Source organism: Castor canadensis, chromosome 12 (genome assembly GCF_047511655.1).
Source record: "Castor canadensis chromosome 12, mCasCan1.hap1v2, whole genome shotgun sequence".
NCBI lineage: Eukaryota > Metazoa > Chordata > Mammalia > Rodentia > Castoridae > Castor > Castor canadensis.
Window position 1 is genome coordinate 74,744,126 of NC_133397.1, and position 20,202 is coordinate 74,764,327.

Genomic DNA, 20,202 nt, shown 5'->3' on the forward strand with positions numbered 1-20,202 from the left:
AGATGACAAAACTCAAAAATATCAGAAAACACAGAAACAAATAAATAAAATCATAGGAGCCCTAAACAAACACCAAACTGAAACAACGATCACCATAAGCAGAGAGATAAATGAATTAAGGTCAAAAATTGACACTATTAAAGAAGAAGTAGCCCATGATATGGAAAACTTCAAAAAAAAGATTGAAACAGAAATACAAAACAAAACGGAAGGCCATTCCAGCAGAATAGAAGAAACAGAAGACAGAATCTCAGAACTCAAAGATGAAATGGCAATCAAGGAAAAACTGAAGAACTATTAGTTAAACAACTCAAGATCTGTGAAAAGAAAATGCAGGAACTCACTGACTCCATTAAAAGACCAAACCTGAGAATCATGGGCATTGAAGAAGGAAAAGAGGTTCAAGAAAAAGGAATGCATAATATTTTCAACAAAATAATAACAGAAAATATCCCAAATCTAGAGAAAACTCTGCCCATTCAGGTACAGGAAGCCTCCAGAACACCAAACAGATCTGATCAAAATAGAGCTACCCCACGACATATCATCATTAAAACAACAAATACAGAAACTAGGGAAAGAATATTGAGGACTGTAAGAGAGAAAAAACAAATAACATACAAAGGTAAACCCATCAAAATCACAGCAGACTTCTCAACAGAAACATTAAAAGCAAGAAGAGCATGGGGTCAGATCTTCCAAGCACTGAATGAAAATAACTTCAATCCTAGGATACTTAACCCAGCAAAACTATCATCCAAAATAGATGGAACAATAAAAGTCTTCCATGATAAGCAGAAATTAAAACAATATATGACCACCAAGCCATCACTACCAAAGATTCTCCAAGGAATTCTGCACACAGCTAATGAAAGCAAACAAAACCTTAAAGGGCAGGCAATACCAAACCACAGGAGAAGAAAAGGCAAGAAAGTAAAGAGTAACATTGTTTCAGCTACACATAATCAAACTCTTAATCAACAAAGACAACTACATGACAGGGATCACCACGTACTTATCAATACTAACACTGAATGTTAATGGACTAAATTCCCCCATCAAAAGACACTGACTAGCAAACTGTATTAAAAAGGAAGATCCAACAATCTGCTGCCTACAGAAGACCCAGCTCATCAACAGAAATAAGCACTAGCTGAAAGTGAAAGTCTGGAAGAAGATTTATCAAGCCAGTGGTCCCTGAGGAGTGGCCATACTTATCTCGGACAAAGTAGACTTTAAACCTATATTGATCAAATGAGATAAAGGAGGACATTCCATACTAATAAAAGGGGAAATAGACCAAAAGGAAATAACGATTATCAACCTATATGCACCTAATGTCAATGCACCCAATTTCATCAAACATACCCTGAAGGACCTAAAAGCATATATTAACTTCAACACAGTGATAGTGGGAGACCTTAATACTCCCCTATCACCAATAGATAGGTCATCCAAACAAAAAATCAATAAAGAAATTCTAGAACTAAACCACACCATAGATCAAATGGACCTTGCTGATGTCTACAGAATATTTCATCCAACTTCTGCACAATACACATTCTTCTCAGCAGCCCATGGAACCTTCTCAAAAATTGATCATATCTTAGGGCACAAAGCAAGCCCCAGCAAATATAAGAAAATAAAAATAATCTATGCATTCTATCTGACCACAATGCATTAAAATTAGAAATCAACAACAAAAACAGTAGTAAAAAACATGCAAAGAGTTTGAAGCTGAACAACACATTGCTCAATGACAAATGGGTCATTGATGAAATAAAAGAGGAAATTAAAAGGTTCCTGGAAGTTAATGAAAATGAAAACACAACCTACCAGAACCTATAGGACACATCAAAGGCAGTCCTAAGAGGAACATTTATAGCCATGAGTGCATATATTAAAAGGACAGAAAGATCTAAAATCAATGACCTAATTCTACAACTCAAACTCCTAGAAAAACAAGAACCAGCAAATCCCAAAACAAGCAGAAGGAAAGAAATAATTACAATAAGGGCTGAAATCAATGAAATAGAAACCAAAAAAACCATACAAAGAATCAATGAAACAAAAAGTTGGTTCCTTGAAACAATAAATAAGATTGACAGACCCCTGACAAACCTGACTAAAATGAGGAGAAAAAAAACCCAAATCAGTAAAATCAGAAATGCAAAAGGGGAGATAACAACAAATACCACGGAAATCCAGGAAATCATCAGAGACTACTTTGAGAACCTATACTGTAATAAATTTGAAAATCGTGAGGAAATGGACAGATTTCTAGAAACTTACAACCACCCAAAACTGAACCAAGAAGATATCAAACACCTGAATAGATCTATAACACAAAAAGAAATTGAAGCAGCAATCAAGAGTCTCCCTAAAAAGAAAAGTCCAGGACCTGATGGATTCACTGCTGAATTCTATCAGACGTTTAAAGAAGAACTAATACCAACTCTCCTTATACTGTTCCACGAAATAGAAAGGGAAGGAACACTGCCTAACTCATTCTATGAAGCCAATATAACTCTCAGCCCAAAACCAGACAAAGACACCTCCAAAAAGGAGAATTATAGGCCAATTTCCTTAATGAATATTGATGCAAAAAATCTCAATAAAATAATGGTAAGGGAGGGGTAGGGGCAAAGGGGAGAAATGACCCAAGCCTTGTATGCACATATGAATAATAAAAAAAAAATCATTTCATTGAAAAATAAAATAAAATAATGGCAAACCGAATCCAACAACACATCAGAAAGATCATTTGCATGACAAAGTTGGCTTCATCCCAGGGATGCAGGGATGGTTCAACATATGCAAATCTATAAATGTAATAGAGCACATCAATAGAAGCAAAGACAAAAACCACTTGATCATCTCAATAGACACAGAAAAAGCCTTTGACAAGATCCAACACCACTTCATGATAAAAGCTCTAAGAAAACTAGGAATAGAAAGAATGTACCTAAACATTGTAAAGGCTATTTATGACGAACCTACAGCCAACATCATACTTAATGGTGAAAAACTGAAACCATTCCCCCTAAAATCAGGAATGAGACAAGGGTGCCCACTATCCCCACTCCTATTCAACATAGTACTGGAATTCCTAGCCAGAGCAATTAGGCAAGAAGAAGAAATAAAAGGAATACAAAGAGGTAAAGAAACTGTCAAAATATCCTTATTTGCAGATGATATGATCCTATATCTTAAAGACCCAAAAAACTCCACCCAAAAACTCTTAGACACCGTAAACAGCTACAGTAAGGTGGCAGGATACAAAATCAACCCACAAAAATCATTAGCTTTTCTATACACCAACAATGAACAAACCGAGAAGGAATATAAGGAGATAATTCCATTCACAAGAGCCTCAAAAAAATCAAATACCTAGGAGTAAATTTAACAAAAGATGTGAATGAACTCTATAAGGAGAACTACAAACTCCTAAAGAAAGAGATCAAAGAAGATTACAGAAGATGGAAAGATCTCCCGTGCTCATGGATCAGTAGAATCAACATAGTAAAAATGGCTATACTACCGAAAGCAATCTACATGTTTAATGCAATTCCCATCAAAATCCCAATGACTTTCATCACTGAGATTGAAAAATCTACTCTAAAGTTCATTTGGAAATACAAGAGACTACAAATAGCCAAGGCAATACTCAGCAAAAAAAGCAATGCTGGAGGTATCACAATACCCAACTTCAAACTATATTACAAAGCAATAACAAAAACAGCATGGTACTGGCACAAAAACAGACATGAAGACCAGTGGAATAGAATAGAAGATCCAGATAAGAATCCACACAACTATACCCACCTCATTTTTGACAAAAGTGCCAAAAACATACGATGGAGAAAAGACAGCCTCTTCAACAAATGTTGCTGGGAAAAGTGGTTATCCATCTGCAAGAAACTGAAACTAGAACCATGTCTATCACCCTGTACTAGTTTCAACTCAAAATGCATTAAAGACCTAAATATCAGACCTGAAACGCTGAAGTTACTAAAGGAAGGAGCAGGAAACACTCTGGAACTAATAGGTATAGGCAAGGACTTCCCCAACAGAACCCCAGCAGCCCAGCAACTAAGAGAAAGGATGGACAAATGGACTTCATAAAATTAAAAAGTTTCTGCACAACAAAAGAAATGGTCTCTAAACTGAGGAGACCACCCACAGAGTGGGAGAAAATATTTGCCAGCTATACATCAGACAAGGGGCTGATAACCAGAATATACAGGGAACTTAAGAAACTAAACTCTCCTAAAATCAATGAACCAATTAAAAAATGGGCAACTGAACTTAATACAACTTTCTCAAAAGAAGAAATTCAAATGGCAAAAAAACACATGAAAAAATGCTCACCATCTCTAGCCATAAAGGAAATGCAAATCAAAACCACACTAAGATTTCACCTCACCCGTTAGAATAGCCATCATCCAAAACACCACCAACAACAAGTGCTGGTGAGGATGTGGGGAAAAAGGAACCCTAATCCACTGCTGGTGGGAATGCAAGCTGGTACAACCACTCTGGAAAAAAATTTGGAGACTCCTTAAAAACCTAAACATAGACCTGCAATATGATCCATCAATCCCACTCCTGGGGATATACCCAAAGAAATACAACACAGATTACTCCAGAGGCACCTGCACACCCATGTTTATTGCAGCACTATTCATAATAGCCAAATTATGGAAACAACCAAGATGCCCCACTACTGATGAACGGTTCAAGAAAATGTGGTACTTGTACACAATGGAATTTTACTCAGCCATGAAGAAAAATGAAATCTTATTATTTGCAGGTAAATGGATGGAACTGGAGAACATCATTCTGAGTGAGGTCAGCCAAGCTCAGAAGACCAAAAATCGTATGTTCTCCCTCACATGCGGACTTTAGGTCTAGAGCAAATGCAGCAATGTGGTTGGACTTGGATCACATGATAAGGGGACAGCACATTTTGGTGATACAGAAATAGGTAGAAAATCCGAAACATGAAAGCATTTGATGTCCCCACTCCATAGGAACTAATACAGAAACCTTAAAGCAACAGAGGTTATCATGAGAAGGGGATCAGTAACCAGGGTAATGATCAATTAGAAATGAGAACATGGGTCATAACACGTGTACATGAAAGCAATGCTAGGAATATTTCTGTATAGCTATCCTCAACTCAACTTGCAAAAACACTTTGTCTTCCTTATTAGGCTTGTCTCTTTTCTTCAACAAAACTAATGATAAAGGCAGAACAGGACCTGCCTGGAACTGAGGAGGGAAGGGGGGAGAGGGTGGGGAAGGGGGACAGGAGGAAGAAACGCCCCAAATAATGTATGCACATGTGAATTAAAAAATAACAATAAAAAAAAACCAAGCCCCAGTCCCCTTGGCCCTGTTGCATGGCTATTCCTTCTGAACCACACCTCCTTCATAGTTAGTTCCATAATACATCCTCATGTAAATGGACAATATGTGAACACCTTTTCCTAGTTGGCCATAGAAGGTATACTCCAAGGCCATGGCCCGTGACCATGTTGGAATGTTCCCTCACATCATCTTATCACATTCTTAGGTTTTTGGATCATCTCACATCATCTCAAGAAAACCACATTCACATAACTTTAATTACAGAAATTATTATAATGTTTTATTTTATTGTTAGTTATTATTCTTAAGCTCCTACTATGCCTAACTTACAAATTAAACTTTATTGTAGGTATGTGTATATATGGGCAAAAACATAATAGACATATAACATATAAGGTCCAGTAATATCCGTGGTTTGTGGCATGCACTGGGAGTCTTAGAATGTATCTCCTGTGGGTAAAGCAGGGACTACAGTAAACAGGATGGTGGGGGATTTTCCTCTTATCCAACCACTGCCCAATGAAGTCATGAGAAACATGGCTGCCAGTAGATATTGGTGACTCCACAAGGTTATGTCTTTAGAAAAAATTCTACCCAAATCAACAGAGATTAAATGCAGACGTACAGACCCTGCCCTCAGAAGAATCAAAGGAGAAAATTAGGATAAAACTATGAAGGATCCTCATCCAACATCCTATTTTTAATGGTTTTTTTCCTTTCCAACTTTCAGGTGGTTTTTGCTCTTACAGCCTTTGTGATAGAAAATCTTGGAAAACAGTTTATAGAGACCCCACCTGTGGACCTGCCTACTCTATATCAAGACATGTCAAACTGCACACCCCTGGTGTTCATCTTAAGCACAGGCTCAGATCCCATGGGTGCCTTTCAGAGGTTTGCCAGGGAAAGTGGGTATTCAGAACGGTAAGTTCACATTTCATAATCCATATGAAAATTTTCCCAAAATATGTTAAGATTTAGCTATGTATGTTGTTAAAATGGGTTCAAAAGCATAAAAGCAGCTATATATTTCATTTAAACCAAAGAGATAATAATCTAATGGAATAGTGATTCAAATTTATTTCGTATTTAACATGATTTTAATGTAAACATAAATGTACTGAAGTTTACTACCTACTCAAATGTGCAAAAAAATCAGAGCTCTTTATGTTCCATTATTAAATCTCATTTTTCTCATAATGGCCTCCAGCTCTGATGGGTTCCTGCATGAAGTGGCTGGTCTGGCCTGATTGCTGGACTGAGAATTGTAGGGGGATGATGGATCCCGTCTCTTCATTTTAAAAAGTTAGTCTTCTGAAGAAAAACAGAACCAAGAGGAGAGGGTATGGGTGGGGTTGTGTATATGTATATATGCATATATGTGTTTATGTATAGAGATTTTTTATAAGAAATTGGCTCATGCAATTATGAAGTCTGAGAAGTCCAAATTCTGTAGTAAGCAATCTGGGGATTAGGAGAGCTGATGATATGTAGTTCAAGTCTGAGTCCAAAAGTCTCAGATCCAGGGAAGATGATGTTATATGTTTCAATTCAAAAGTCAACCAAGTTTGAGATACAAGAAAAGCCAATGTTTCACTCTGAGTCTGAAGTCCAGAAAAGACCCAGTGCCCCAATTCCAGTCAAACTGAGTCCCCCTTTATTCAGCCCAGCTGAGTTTTGAAGACATGACCCAAGACACACACAAAGTCCACATGCAAATGGGAGGGTTTTGTTGTTGTTGCTCCAGGCATATAATGAAATCTCTGTTGAATAACTAGTTGGCCACTAGTTATTCAACAGAGACATCAATATCTGCATGCAACAAAGAATACAGACATTGCAAAATTAATTCACAAAGTCACTAAACAACCAAAACAGCAACCACAATAGGTAGCAATAATAAACACCAAGGATAGGAAACCATCTGATTTCTATAGTTGCCACATTATAATATTTAAAATGTCTACTTTTCAACAAAAAAAAATTGCATGGCATCAAAAAAAATAAGAAAGCATAGCCCATTCACAGGGAAAAAAAATTAAACAGAAACTGACCCTGAGGAAAACCTGACATTGAACTTACCGGACAAAAACTTTTAAATATACTTTTATTTTTAATTGATACATAGTAATTGTGTAATTTATGGGGTATAGGAATGACATTTCAATACTTGCACTATAAATTTATTATATAGGTAAAGTCATTTAGACATTGTGGTAGTGATACAGGCTAGATAAAGAGATGAAAGCGAATAGAAAATTCAGAAAAAGACTCATGTGTATTGGGATACCATTTATGACAGAACAGGCAATTCAGAGCATGAATCAAAAAGAATCTTTCCAATAAATGGTCCTGAATCAGTTTGACAGCCATACACTTAAAATGAACCTTGATCTGTTCCTCACACTATACATATTCAATTCCAGTGGATGACAGATCTAATCTTAGAAGTCAAAACAATAACTAGAAGATAATACAAGAGAATATCATCCAGGCTATAGAAAGATTTCTTAAATCAAATGCAAAAATGTGATAATTTTAAAAGATTGATATCTTTTTTTTTAGTGTTGCCACTTTTTTTTATAGTCACCTATTTTATTTTTTTCTTTATTCAATGTTTGGGTCATTTCTCCCCCTTCACCCCCTACCCTTCCTTCCCCCCCGCCCCCTCCATCTTCCCCCCACCGCCTCGCTACCAGGCAGAAACTATCTTGCCCTTATCTCTAATTATGTTGAAGAGAGAGTATAAGCAATAATAGGAAGGACCAAGGGTTTTGCTAGTTGAGATAAGGATAGCTATACAGGGAGTTGACTTGCATTGATTTCCTGTGCATGTGTGTTACCCTCTAAATTAATTCTTCTCGAGCTAACCTTTTCTCTAGTTCCTGGTTCCCTTCTCCTATTGGCCTCTGTCGCTTTAAAGTATCTGCATTAGTTTCTCTGCATTGAGGACAACAAATGCTATCTAGTTTTTTGCGTGTCTTACCTATCCTCATACCTCCCTTGTGTGCTCTCGCTTTAAGATTGACATCTTTTTTATGGGGGCTTGGCTCAAGTGGTAAAGTGCCTGCCTTGCAAGTGCAAAACCCTGAATTCAAACCCCAGTACCTTGGGAAAAAAAAAAAAAACAGATTGACAATCCCAATACTAAAAAGGCTGAGGCAGGAGAATTGAGAGTTTTGGAAGAATTCATTATGCCATACACTATTGGCTTGTGCACTTTTTCTGTACATATTTTAGAGTTAGTTTTTTAAATTTTTTAAAACTATTCTATAGTGTTGTTGTTAGATGTTAGGACAGTGATCACCTTTGGGAAGAAGGAAAGAGAAATGACTGGAGTGGAGAGGGACATAGAGGAGATACCTTTGGAGTGTCAGCAAAGTTTTCTTCTCAACCACAGGTGTTCATTTGTGATCATTCATAAATCTGTATGGTTGTTTTTAGCACTTTCTTATTTGTGTGTTAAAAATGTTTTTGAAAATAAGAAAATATTTTCAGATCTATCAGAATTAAGATTAGAAATGTTTGTGTTATAACCAACACAAATCATATCATATTCTTAAAATATTGATACCTGTATGACTTAAAATAGCATAAAACAGTCTTTTGTTGTCCTTGTTCAATTCAGAGTGCAGTCAATTTCTCTGGGGCAAGGACAAGGACCCATTGCTGAGAAAATGATCAAGGATGCTATGAAGTCAGGAAACTGGGTGTTTCTGCAGAACTGCCATCTCGCTGTTTCTTGGATGTTGGCAATGGAAGAGCTCATTAAGACCTTCACAGATCCAAGTACGCTGAGCACATAGCACCTGCATAACAATATGCCACTTCTAGGTAGCTCTGCTGGCGAACCCAGTCCTGATAGCAGCTCTTCACTGTAGTTCTTTATTGTAGATGTTGTGCTTCTTCTGTTTATAGAAGATAAATCTGAGTGCTAGACAGGTTTAGTTCAGTTACAAAACAGGAATAAAAAAATAGCCCTCCAGACCCCAGGTTAGGGGAATGATCCACTGAATCTTTGTTTCATATTGCCTTGTGTGGAAGGCAATTTGAGTTTGGAATATTTAACCTTATGAGCATGGTTAAAAAAAATAGAAAGCCAGACTTGGGTCAAAAAAAGAAAATTGAACTTAAAAATACAGAACCAGAAGCCCATGGGTGAAAACCACCAATGGGCCTAGGATATCCAGAACCCTTTTTCTGGGGTCTTCTTTTGTGAGCTTTCTGGAAAGGCAAAAGTTACACAGCCAGTCTTGGAAATCACTTTACTCAGTGGTTCCTGGCCAGGTGAGGAGTTACTCCTTCACAAGGGTAGCCAGCTTGCACCACAAGTCACCAACCACCTTCCCCTTAAATCCCCCTACCCTTCATCCCTGTAATCTGCAGGCTGCTTCCAACAAGGACAAGGAGTCATGTGTGTACACCGCCTAGAGTTTCTACTCCCGCTACTCTTCTACAGTTACAAATAAGAGATGGCCTGCTCCCTACAGAAATGAAACTTGTATTAAATGAGAAATGACAAGTTCAGGGGTCTCTGATGATAGGATTTTAATTAAGATAAAAATGCTAAGGATAGCATTAAAAAAAAAAATAGTTTGCCGCAGTGGTACTACACAAACCTCTAGAACACAGAGACTCTCACTTCACTGTAGCCAGCCCAAGAGAAAAGCATTCACCAGTTCTCCAAGGAGACTGGATCAGCTGGGTTTGTGGGTTTTGCTTACAGCTCACTAAATCTTAGCAGGTAGCGCCTTGCTATAATCATTTTAACCTAACCATTTGACTTCTGATGTTTAACTGGAATCAGTATAAAATGAAAATGCATTTGGGTAGTAAACTGAAAAAAGAAAGGGAAAGAAAAAAAACTGAAATTAAAAAAAAAACCTCTGGACTCAAAGTTCTAAAACCTTTATAGAGTTCTGTTCACTGCTTCATGGCCGTGTGTGCCACATCTTTTCTCTAGGCCTCAGTTTCCCTAGCTACAAAATGAGTGCAGAGCATCATTGCCAAGATGCACTACGGTGTTTTCCAAGATTCTCTTCCTACTCTAAATTTCTATAGCTATTTCTATTTCTTGAGCATGCTCAAGGGCCTAGGTTCAGTCCCACTTCAGGTGGAAGGAAGGGAGGAAGGAAAAAGGAAAGAAAAAAGATACTTCATGCTTTTGAAATTGTAACTGGAAAAGTATGCGAAATGTTTCTCCACACTTGGCCTTTTTCTTTCTTTTTTGGTTAGTGAAATCATTGTCCCATAAGATTTCAGTTCCAGCTTACTTCTATGAGTAACTGTTTTCATAACTGTACTAGAACTAATTTTAAATTTTGCCTATTTAGTGTGTTTCATGAGTTTTGATTACCAAATCAAGAAACATAAATTCAGCTTTGATCTGCAGTCACTCAATGAACAATTCAGAACCTACTATTTTAGGTGTTTAGAATATATCCATGAACAAATAAATACGCCCTGTGGATATCTGCCTTCACAGAGCTTCCATTCTAGTGAGAGGAGACAGGCAATGAATAAATCACATAGCAAATTCAGAACTTGTGTGGCAGGAGAAAATGTGATTGTGCTTTGGAAAAACTAAAAAGGAGAGTAAGGTTAGGAACATCAGAAAGATCAGCATGGGGTGATGGTATGGAGGAAGGCGGATAGCAGTTTTAAATGGTGCCATCTGGGTAAACCTCTTTGAGAAGGTGACGTTTGACAGGAAGAAAGTGAGGGAATCCAAGGGAAGAACAGGAAGAACACTGCAGGCAGAGGGAATAGCCAGTGCAAAGGCTAGAGAAGGAACCATTCTGGCATGTTCAAGAAACAGCATAATGTGTTCTTAAAGCTGATGCCAAGGGAGATCACGCCTGTGTCTTCTATGGTGGGAACAGTGAGTTTTCCAACTTTACTTCGGCCTTTTGAAGCTGAAGTGTAGTCTTGTTCTTCCTCATCTTCCCTGTCAGCACTCAGCAAGTAGCATCAACCTAACTTGTTGATGCTATCCATGGGGTCCCTCTGTACCCCTGCTACCTCTGTTCCCTTTGCAACTTCTCTACCAAGGGGGCTCCCTTTCTTCTCCATGGGGCTTTCTGAATATTTTTATGCAATGTGCCTTAAAATGAATGGCTTAGAAAAAATGCAAGTTAAATGTGTTAGCAGTAACTATCTTCTTTGAAATTTCCCCATTTCAGTAGCTCATAGGGTATTAAAAATTGACGTGTCTATAATTTCCTTATCCAATGGACCAGCATCTAGACTACCCACCTTCCTGATGTGAAGTTTCCAGAACTCCTCCCACCCCATCTTAAAATAGTTCACAGCATACTTGAAATTGCCTAACTAAATCTTTAAACAGAATTTACAGTATTTTTTCCTTCCCTAAAATAATTATTTCTATAGAAAATGCTACTACAAGCTAAACATTTTTCTTTTCCCTTGTTTTGTCTTTCTTTTAAATAGAGTGTGCTATCAAGGACACTTTCCGACTCTTTCTAAGCTCCATGCCTAGTAGTACATTTCCTGTTACAGTGCTTCAGAATTCTATCAAGGTAATGTGTGCATATGGTTGGAACATGAAATGATTGCTCTCAGAGTGTTCACTTAGGGTCGCCAGAGGGCTCAGACCCTACACAGAACCAGGTCAAAGTCTGTGTAGCCAGGGTGGAACAGCAGAAGTCGGGATCCTTTCCACCCATACAGCAAGCAGGGAAATGATTTCTTAAGACAGTGCACCTCCTTGCCTGGTTATTCAACCCTTCCAGCTCTTTCCCTCCATAAGAAAATATCAAGTGTACAGAGTAACAAGGACAGATGCCCTCCCAGAGTTAAGGGAATGTTTCAACATTTGAGATCCAGAAAGGCATGCAGTTGGTATAACTGCTAGACTTCAGCAAAGAAAGTTTCCCATATATGGGATTTTCTGCATATGAGGAACAAAGGGTGCCTCTTTCCCCCCATCCCACGTCATGGACATCATGGGACAAAGTGTAGGACAATGCCATATTTTTTTTTTGGCAGCACTGGGGTTTGAACTCAGGGCCTCATGCTTGCTAGGCAGGCACTCTACCACTTGAGCTACTCCACCAGCCCTACAATGCCATATTTTGAGATGACTGCAAAATCCAAAGGAGAGAGCTTTGGCATGCTTTCTGGCCCATGTTTAGAAAAATGGACACCAAATGGAAATGTTGAGGTTCTTGAGCAGGTGCTTTAACCATTGTCAGTCTAAGGATCCCACCAGGCCCTATTGTCCCTGGACTGTGGCTGAACAAGACATAAAGTAGGCTCACAGATACCAGGAATGCCCCCAGGGGAATCAGTTATCTACATCCTCTCCCTGGCTTCAATTTACTTGTATTATTCAAAAACAATGTGAATCTATAAAAATCACCCTCTGTGCCATACCACGTATGTTCCCTCTAAATCCAGGTAACCAATGAGCCTCCAAAAGGCTTACGTGCAAATATCAGACGAGCATTTACTGAAATGACATCTGCCTTTTTTGAAGAAAATATACTTGGAAGAAAATGGAGACAAGTAATATTTGGCATTTGTTTCTTCCATGCAATTATTCAGGTACATTCAATTCTGCTTTTTAATTAGCAATGTGGAAAAACACTGTTATAAATAAATAAATAAGAAATAAATGAAAGATTGAAAATGACCTTGTGAAACTCTGAGGGCTCCATTCTACAGTTGAAAACAAGTTCTTTTAACCCAACTACCAATCTCTGTCCCCTTTCCTCAGTGTTTCACAGCCTTGGCTTCCACCTCTATTCTGATCTGCACAGAATACTATTGCCTGGATGAATGCAGTAGGTCCAATTCCATAAGCACAAAATCCATCTTCTCAGCTCTGTCTCACACCCAAACTCTGCTTCTCCTCCAGAATCTAATTGTGCAATTGGTGGTCTCATTCTCTAAGTCACCTACGATCAGAATTTCAGGATTATTTTTGAACTCCCTCTTCACCCATGTTTAATCAATTATCAGGTTCTCCTCACTTCTCTCCCAATAGTTTCACTCCCACCTGTTCCTTCAAGTGGTCTTGCCACCCTTAACAGCATTCTCCCCACCTATGACTGGAGACCAAAGTCCTTTGAAGGATGATCTTCAACCAACACCTGTCTCTTTCCCTCTGTCCAAGATTCATGATTTGGTCTGTTATCTATCCTGTGATGTTGTATTTGAATTATGACCCTCCAACTATATATTTCATGTAGTGTCTTGATTAGACTGACTTCATGATTTTCCACTGTGTGTTGTCTACAGAGAAATACAGTCAAGAAAATACAAGGATTAAACATGCAAAATATGGGAAAAATAAACATAAAGTTCCCTAGAGTTCACCTGGAGAATCAGGTCTCCAGGTGTGGGGCCCTTGTTCCACCAACAAAAGTAGCTGAAATTTTGAGATTAATAGGATAGAACTCTGACATGATCATTAGTTTAGAATTAAAAAGTGAATGTAGATGGGGAAACAACAAAGGAAGAGGGAATTTCACTATGGAATGTCATGAAACCAATTATCTGTACCAGTTTTTTTTTTAATGTCACCATGGGGAAGTCAGTCTTTAACTAGCAGAGGATAACATGACTGAAAGCCATGGACAAACTCCTTAAAGCAGTAGGGGGTAGTTCTCTGTCTCTACCAGATGGATGATTGCAGTGTCAGTATTTCTATGCCAAAAAACTCTAGATGGGATATTTTTTCCTGTTTTGATGGGGAAATGTTTTTATCCTGAAGAACAAATTTACTTTTGACAGAGCTGCTGAATTTCCAGGAATAGCAAATTTTCTTTTGGAAATATGGAGAGGGACCAGTATTGGAGGAAGATGTGCTTCACCTGTTTGATAAAAATCTAGCTGAAGTTGAAGTACATGGTTTTGACTGGAAATCTTTAATTTTTCAATATTTTCATAAAATTACTCTCAGAAAATTTTATTTCAGACTATTTTCATTTTCCATTCCAGGAAAGAAAAAAGTTTGGCCCCCTTGGTTGGAATATCTGCTATGAATTTAATGACAGTGACAGGGAATGTGCGTTATTGAATCTCAACCTTTACTGTCAAGAAGGAAAGATTCCCTGGGATGCACTAATTTACATTACTGGTCAGTATGTGCACGAGGCTAGGACATGCAGCTGTCTACCACAAAGTTATTGGTTTACATCTATCTAGTCTGTGTGAAGATAGAATCCTCCCCCAGAGTTTAATGGTGGTGATGATGACTTCTGGTGGTCCATATGTGAATTTAGGGTTATAATAAGCACATCATGGAAATATTTACACTTAGAAAATTGGGCAGATTTTTCTTCAATGATAATAATAATAGGAAAAACTTATATAGGTCTTGCTACATGCTGAGCACTATTTTAATCACTTTCCTCTAATTAATCCTAACAAAAACCCCATGCATGAAATCCCTCTGGGAACACTACAGGGATGAATGGCAAATTGTAGCAATGAATCTGGAAATTTTCCAAGGAATTGTATTAGCATGCAATATCATTCCAGAGTTGTTCTTTCCTACTCATAATTTTGGAATGACAACTATGTAACTAGAGCCCAGTTTCTGTTATTTCGAAAAATTATTCAGGTAGAGTACATACACTAGATTTTTTTTCTACTTTGAAAAATCAACTTTTATTATCTTTGGGAGGCATACATAGCAGAAGGAAATTTTGATGTATTCTTTCCTCTTTCAGTACCAAATAACTTAGTATATAAATAAACCTGTTAGAATTTGGGTATGCTTAATAATTTAAAAAGAAACTAATGTATTTTAAAATGCAAACTCCTTTTCAGGTGAAATCACTTATGGTGGTAGAGTTACAGACACCTGGGATCAAAGGTGCCTTCGTACTGTCTTGAAAAGATTTTTTTCTCCTGAAACATTACAAGCTGGTTATAAATATTCTGAATCAGGTGAATGGCTTTTCAATATTATGAAAAAGACTTTTCCCAAGAAGCTGTTGACAGCATCTTTCAGTTGTTTCCATCCAGGAGCCTTCTGTGTCCAGTCTTCACAACTCACTGCCCATTCTCACACTTGACACCTGAAAGGCTGGTTTGATAGTAAGAGCACAAAGCTGCATAGTATACAGTAGCCACTTTGAATTATTTCTGCCTTAAAATTGACTTACCGTGTCTAAGTGTGTTTCCAAAGCTATATTCTGGTATATTTTAAATGTAATTAAAGAAATTTTCCATTACAGCAAATCGAATAAAAACCAGATTTATGAATTGGCAATAGCTCACTCTGAGTCAGACAGCAGGTCTGATCCCCTTGGAGGCAGTGATCTGATTTGCACAGAGTGAACTCACAAAAGTTCCCACCACTGACTTATAACAGACTGATTAGATTCAACTGCATGTCCTTTCATCACTAGTCAAACCATTTATTTCACTGCTACGCAAATGTAGCTTTTGGTTTCAGGAACTGGAGAGGTTTGTTGTTCATCAAAGAAATATGAAAGTCTCTAACATGAGTGTAAGTTTGGAGCCCTTAATGAGGCACATCTTTCAGCAGTGCATCCCTGAATTCTCAGCATCCTTAAAGCTTCTGGAGGGGACACTCTGAAAGGTTAGGACACTAATCTGAGGCTTAAGGCCTCAAGAAAAGGTAACAAAACTAGGCACAGCAATGAAAGCAAAGAACCTTAGGAAAAGCAATCCCTTTTTCTCCATGAGGCAGACACCATCCCAACCAGGCAGAGAAGAACCAAGTCTGGCACTTCAGACCCTGTCCATTTCAGCCATCTGTCTTCTGTGTTTTTAACAACAGGCATCTACTTTGCACCCATGGCTGACAGCCTACAAGAGTTTAAGGATTACATTGAAAATCTGCCTTTGATAGATGACCCAGAAATTTTTGGAATGCATGAAAATGCCAACCTGGCCTTCCAGGTATGTAGTGTTTCAACTTAAAATACATATTTATGCTGCGTATATAAACTCAAAACATCAGTAACCATATCACTGGCTCTGTAGGTTCTAATATCCTTAAGTAAACAAATGAAAGAATTGTTTATCCTTGCCTTCAGCAGTGGTTCCAATTTAACCTGTTCCCTCTTGATCCTTAGCAGAATCTTAAGGTCATGCATTTTCCCTGCCACCCATCAAGCCCCTCCATCTTCAACCTCTGCCTAATTCATAATCTACCTGCTCCCAGTCCACCAGAACATGAGGAGTCAGACAATAATATAATCCTTTTTGTCCTGCCCTCCTTCATCCATGCTGGGCACATTTGTCTCATGATACACAAAGGTTTATGGATCTATATGTGATTGGATAATAAAAGTACAGTTACAGACTACAAATCAGATCAATTAAAACAGTGTTCACTAAAACCTTGGTCACAGTACCAGACCATACCAATAGTTCTGAAGAACAAAATGGATTATTTTACTCCTCTGTCAAGACCTTCTGATGCCACACCACTACCAGAGAGTAGCCCAAATTCCTCAGCATGGCACGTAGGTGGTACTGTTCACCCTTCTAGTTTCCTCTTCAGCCAGACACCAGCCTCAGTGGTGAAACAAAGCCTGAGGTGTGTCCTTGAGGGCTCTGGAAATCTCTAAAGGTTGAGGAATAGATTTTCCCTCAGGAAGTTATGGGGGGGTCATCTTTCAACTTAAATTTTGCTCCTATTTGAGTTGGAGGATGAAGTCTGCCTCTGTATCAAAGAATCCACACAAAACAACAGTGGAGCCTGCAGAAAGAACACCAAGAGGTCAATGTTCTGACACCTCGATTTGTGTTCTCAGCTATTAAAATGGCTTTGCCATTCAACGGGGAGTTAGGACAATGCATCATGTTTTTCCTTGCAGGAGGAAAAACTGCTGGCAAAACCTACTGTTAATATTTACTCCACTCTGACTGTTTACACTGAAAGGGGAAGGGGGAGAAAAAAAGGGGAGTGTAGATATGATGAGTTCACGGAATCGTGTGAGAAGGACAGCTCTGTTGGTATGGGGAACGCTCCCGGCAGTGCAAACCAGGAGTGTAGGTTTTTGTGCTTTCTCTTAGTTTCAGAACAACTAGGGGAGCAGAATACAGTGAGCCCTCAGGTATGATTTGCTCTCCAGCCTGCCTTCCTCCATTTTTCTGGATCAGTACATGTCCCACCCCAACCTCTTTCCTTTGGGCAACTCCCCTCTCCCCATGTAATTCTGGTAAGACTTCCAGTCACTCCCAACTGCACAGAGATAGAAATGTGACTTGCTCCCCTAAGGCCGTATCCCCTCCATTAGTCATTCTAACTGGTCCAAGGAGTATGCACGTGATCCCTGCAAGGTGAATGAGAGCTCTTCCTTGAGACAGTATTTGAAGGCGCTGGAGTTATGGGGAGGGCTCTGTCCTCTGGAATCACTGGCTGGGATGCTGCATATCTACAGCATCTGTGACCTTGTCCTTGACACTCCCACAGCCTTCCATCCACCACATAGAGGAGGCTTGTCTGCCACAGGGCAGAATGAAAGTAATGTAGAAAAGGGCAGCTAAGCATGAGCAGGAAGAGAGTGTTAGATCCTTCATGCCTGTGTTATGGAGCCAAAATTCCATCTCTACACTCTTAAGGTTCCAAATGGGTCAGAGAATTAAATTGACGTAAGATAGATTAACAGGAGAAAAGCTTACAAATTTCACATAAGTTTTATGTGACACTGGTAAGTGGTCAAACATATGCGCTTTTGTATTAATTGGGTTGAACAGAGAGGCAATTTTGAGAAAGCAACTAAATTATGTGGAGAGGCTAAAGCAAGATTTTAAAGCTAAAGCAGTATTTTAGCAAGGTCTGTTTGAACAGAATTCTCTTGGTTATGGCTCCCCCACCACAGAATAATTTTCTTCTCCCAATATAGGGAGGGCATCTTTCATATAGGACTTTTTAACTCCTGTCTTCAGGAAGGAAAGGGGAGACTAGAATATACTTTTTCCATCTGCTGTTTTTCAAGTTGCCTTTAGCTCAAGATAATCCTATGTCAAAATCCTCATTATGGAGTAGCGTATTCTACTACCCTTCACCTGAGACTCACATTAGGTTAGATAATTCAGTGTCGTGCAATCAGTAAAGTCTTAACACAAAAGCTATAAAATATTTCTTCTTTCACCCAGTAAATTATACTTACATGGATGATTATCAGAAATTAGGAAAAGGCAGGGAGAGAGGTAGAACACGTGTCAGCACCTATCTGCTGCCATCTGAGCCCCTGGCTTTTGTATTCCTATTGCCAAAGTGTACATTTTATTAAGCTGACTCTGAACAAGCTGTATGTGTAGGGGAAGTTAGTTGTTATGAGAATGGACTTTAATGTTTGTATGAAAACAATTAGATAATAAACAGCCAGAAGATCATAGCTGCCATCCCAAGCATCAAGTTCTACTTGAACAGCGGAGATGAGTTGGTTGTCTTTATGAACCACTCAGGTCAGCCTGATGTTGCTCCCATTACTGACAAGTACTCATTGGAGGCAGTGACTGTAGAATTCAAATCTCTTCTGAGCAAGGATATTCTGTTCTTGAAGAACTGTGTGAGTCCAGAAGAGAAGGAGGCCTGTGCCTATGCAGCTGCTGTTATCTGTCATCCTACTGGAGAACCTCCACTTTTCCTGTGAAAGAAGAAGGAAAAGGAAAACATGCTTCTGGAAACATGGTTAAAGCTGAACCAGCCAAAATAGAAGCATGCTGAGCTTTGCATTCTAGGCTCAGGCATGTCTGTGTCCATGGTGCACTGGGCACTGCACATCCAGCCCCCAAGTTCATTGGGGGGTCAGTCTGCCATAGAAAACCAGTGGTGTTTTGATGAAGAAGGAGCTAAACTACTTTGCCAAGCTTGGAGATACCAAGTTAGAGTTTCAGGAAAGATCCATTAATCAATAATATGTTGGACAAAGTCCATGAGATGGTTATTGGTAATAGAATAGCTTTTATTTCCCTTACTAATCAGTGGGCATAAAACTACCAGCAAGCAAAATGAGTAAGCTCTAGAAATCTGTGTACAACATGGTGTCTGTAGTTTACAGTAATGTATACTTAAGTGTCTGTTAGGAAGGTAGATCTCATGCTAAGTGTTCTCACCATAATTAAAAACAAATTAAATGTCATTGTTTTTTGAGAACTTCTCTTATATAACTATGTGTGCTACAAATTACCCTTTGAGAATTTGGCTCTTTACCGTTCTCTCTTACCATTATTACAGTACAAAGAGACCAACACTTTAATCAACACCATACTTGAGGTTCAGCCAAGATCATCTTCTGGTGGAGAGGGGAAAAGCAATGATGAAATTGTCCAAGAACTTGTTGCTTCTGTCCAGACCAGAGTTCCAGGTAATAAATAATTTCTAGTATGTAATGGGAATTTTAGGAATAAAGTCAGAGAACCAAGTGATATACAGATGTTCAAATCTGCTTATTTTATAGAGTTTTCTTTCCCTGGAGAGTTCTTCTAACACAGACTTCTCCATTTGTGAACTAGAAGCCTTCAGCACCTTAATACCCCCAACTCCCAAAAGCATTAGGTTTCTATCCCACATGACTTTAACCAGACTTTTTCCTGAGCTGCCCTTGGCTTCATGACTCTAAACTCTCTAGATCTGTGTTGTCCAAGACAGTAGACACTAGCCACATGTGACAACTTAAAATTAATTTAAATAAATTTTAAATTCAATTACTTAGTTGCACTATCCATATTTCAAATGCTGCCATATTGGACAGCATAGACGGAGAACATTTCCATCAGAGCTTAAATTTGTATGGATTCTATTGGACAGTCCTGTTCTAGAATCTATTTCATTGTTTTTCTCCATTCAGGAGAAATGGCTAAATTGCTTTCACCTTG

General features: G+C 38.6%; 1 protein-coding gene and 1 pseudogene across 1 annotated transcript in view; both read left to right on the forward strand.

Moving 5' to 3' along the window:
* Dnah6 (dynein axonemal heavy chain 6) overlaps nucleotides 1–20,202 on the forward strand; it is a 260,955-nt gene that overhangs the window by 226,469 nt on the left and 14,284 nt on the right. Inside the window, exons 64-71 of the mRNA XM_074050092.1 lie at nucleotides 6,104–6,294; nucleotides 8,999–9,159; nucleotides 11,821–11,909; nucleotides 12,790–12,936; nucleotides 14,335–14,473; nucleotides 15,169–15,288; nucleotides 16,148–16,269; nucleotides 19,562–19,691. Coding sequence (XP_073906193.1) covers nucleotides 6,104–6,294; nucleotides 8,999–9,159; nucleotides 11,821–11,909; nucleotides 12,790–12,936; nucleotides 14,335–14,473; nucleotides 15,169–15,288; nucleotides 16,148–16,269; nucleotides 19,562–19,691 — 1,099 coding nt within the window. The remainder of the gene's footprint in view (nucleotides 1–6,103; nucleotides 6,295–8,998; nucleotides 9,160–11,820; nucleotides 11,910–12,789; nucleotides 12,937–14,334; nucleotides 14,474–15,168; nucleotides 15,289–16,147; nucleotides 16,270–19,561; nucleotides 19,692–20,202) is intronic.
* On the forward strand, nucleotides 17,639–19,318 carry LOC141414980 (phosphoglycerate kinase 1-like; annotated as a pseudogene).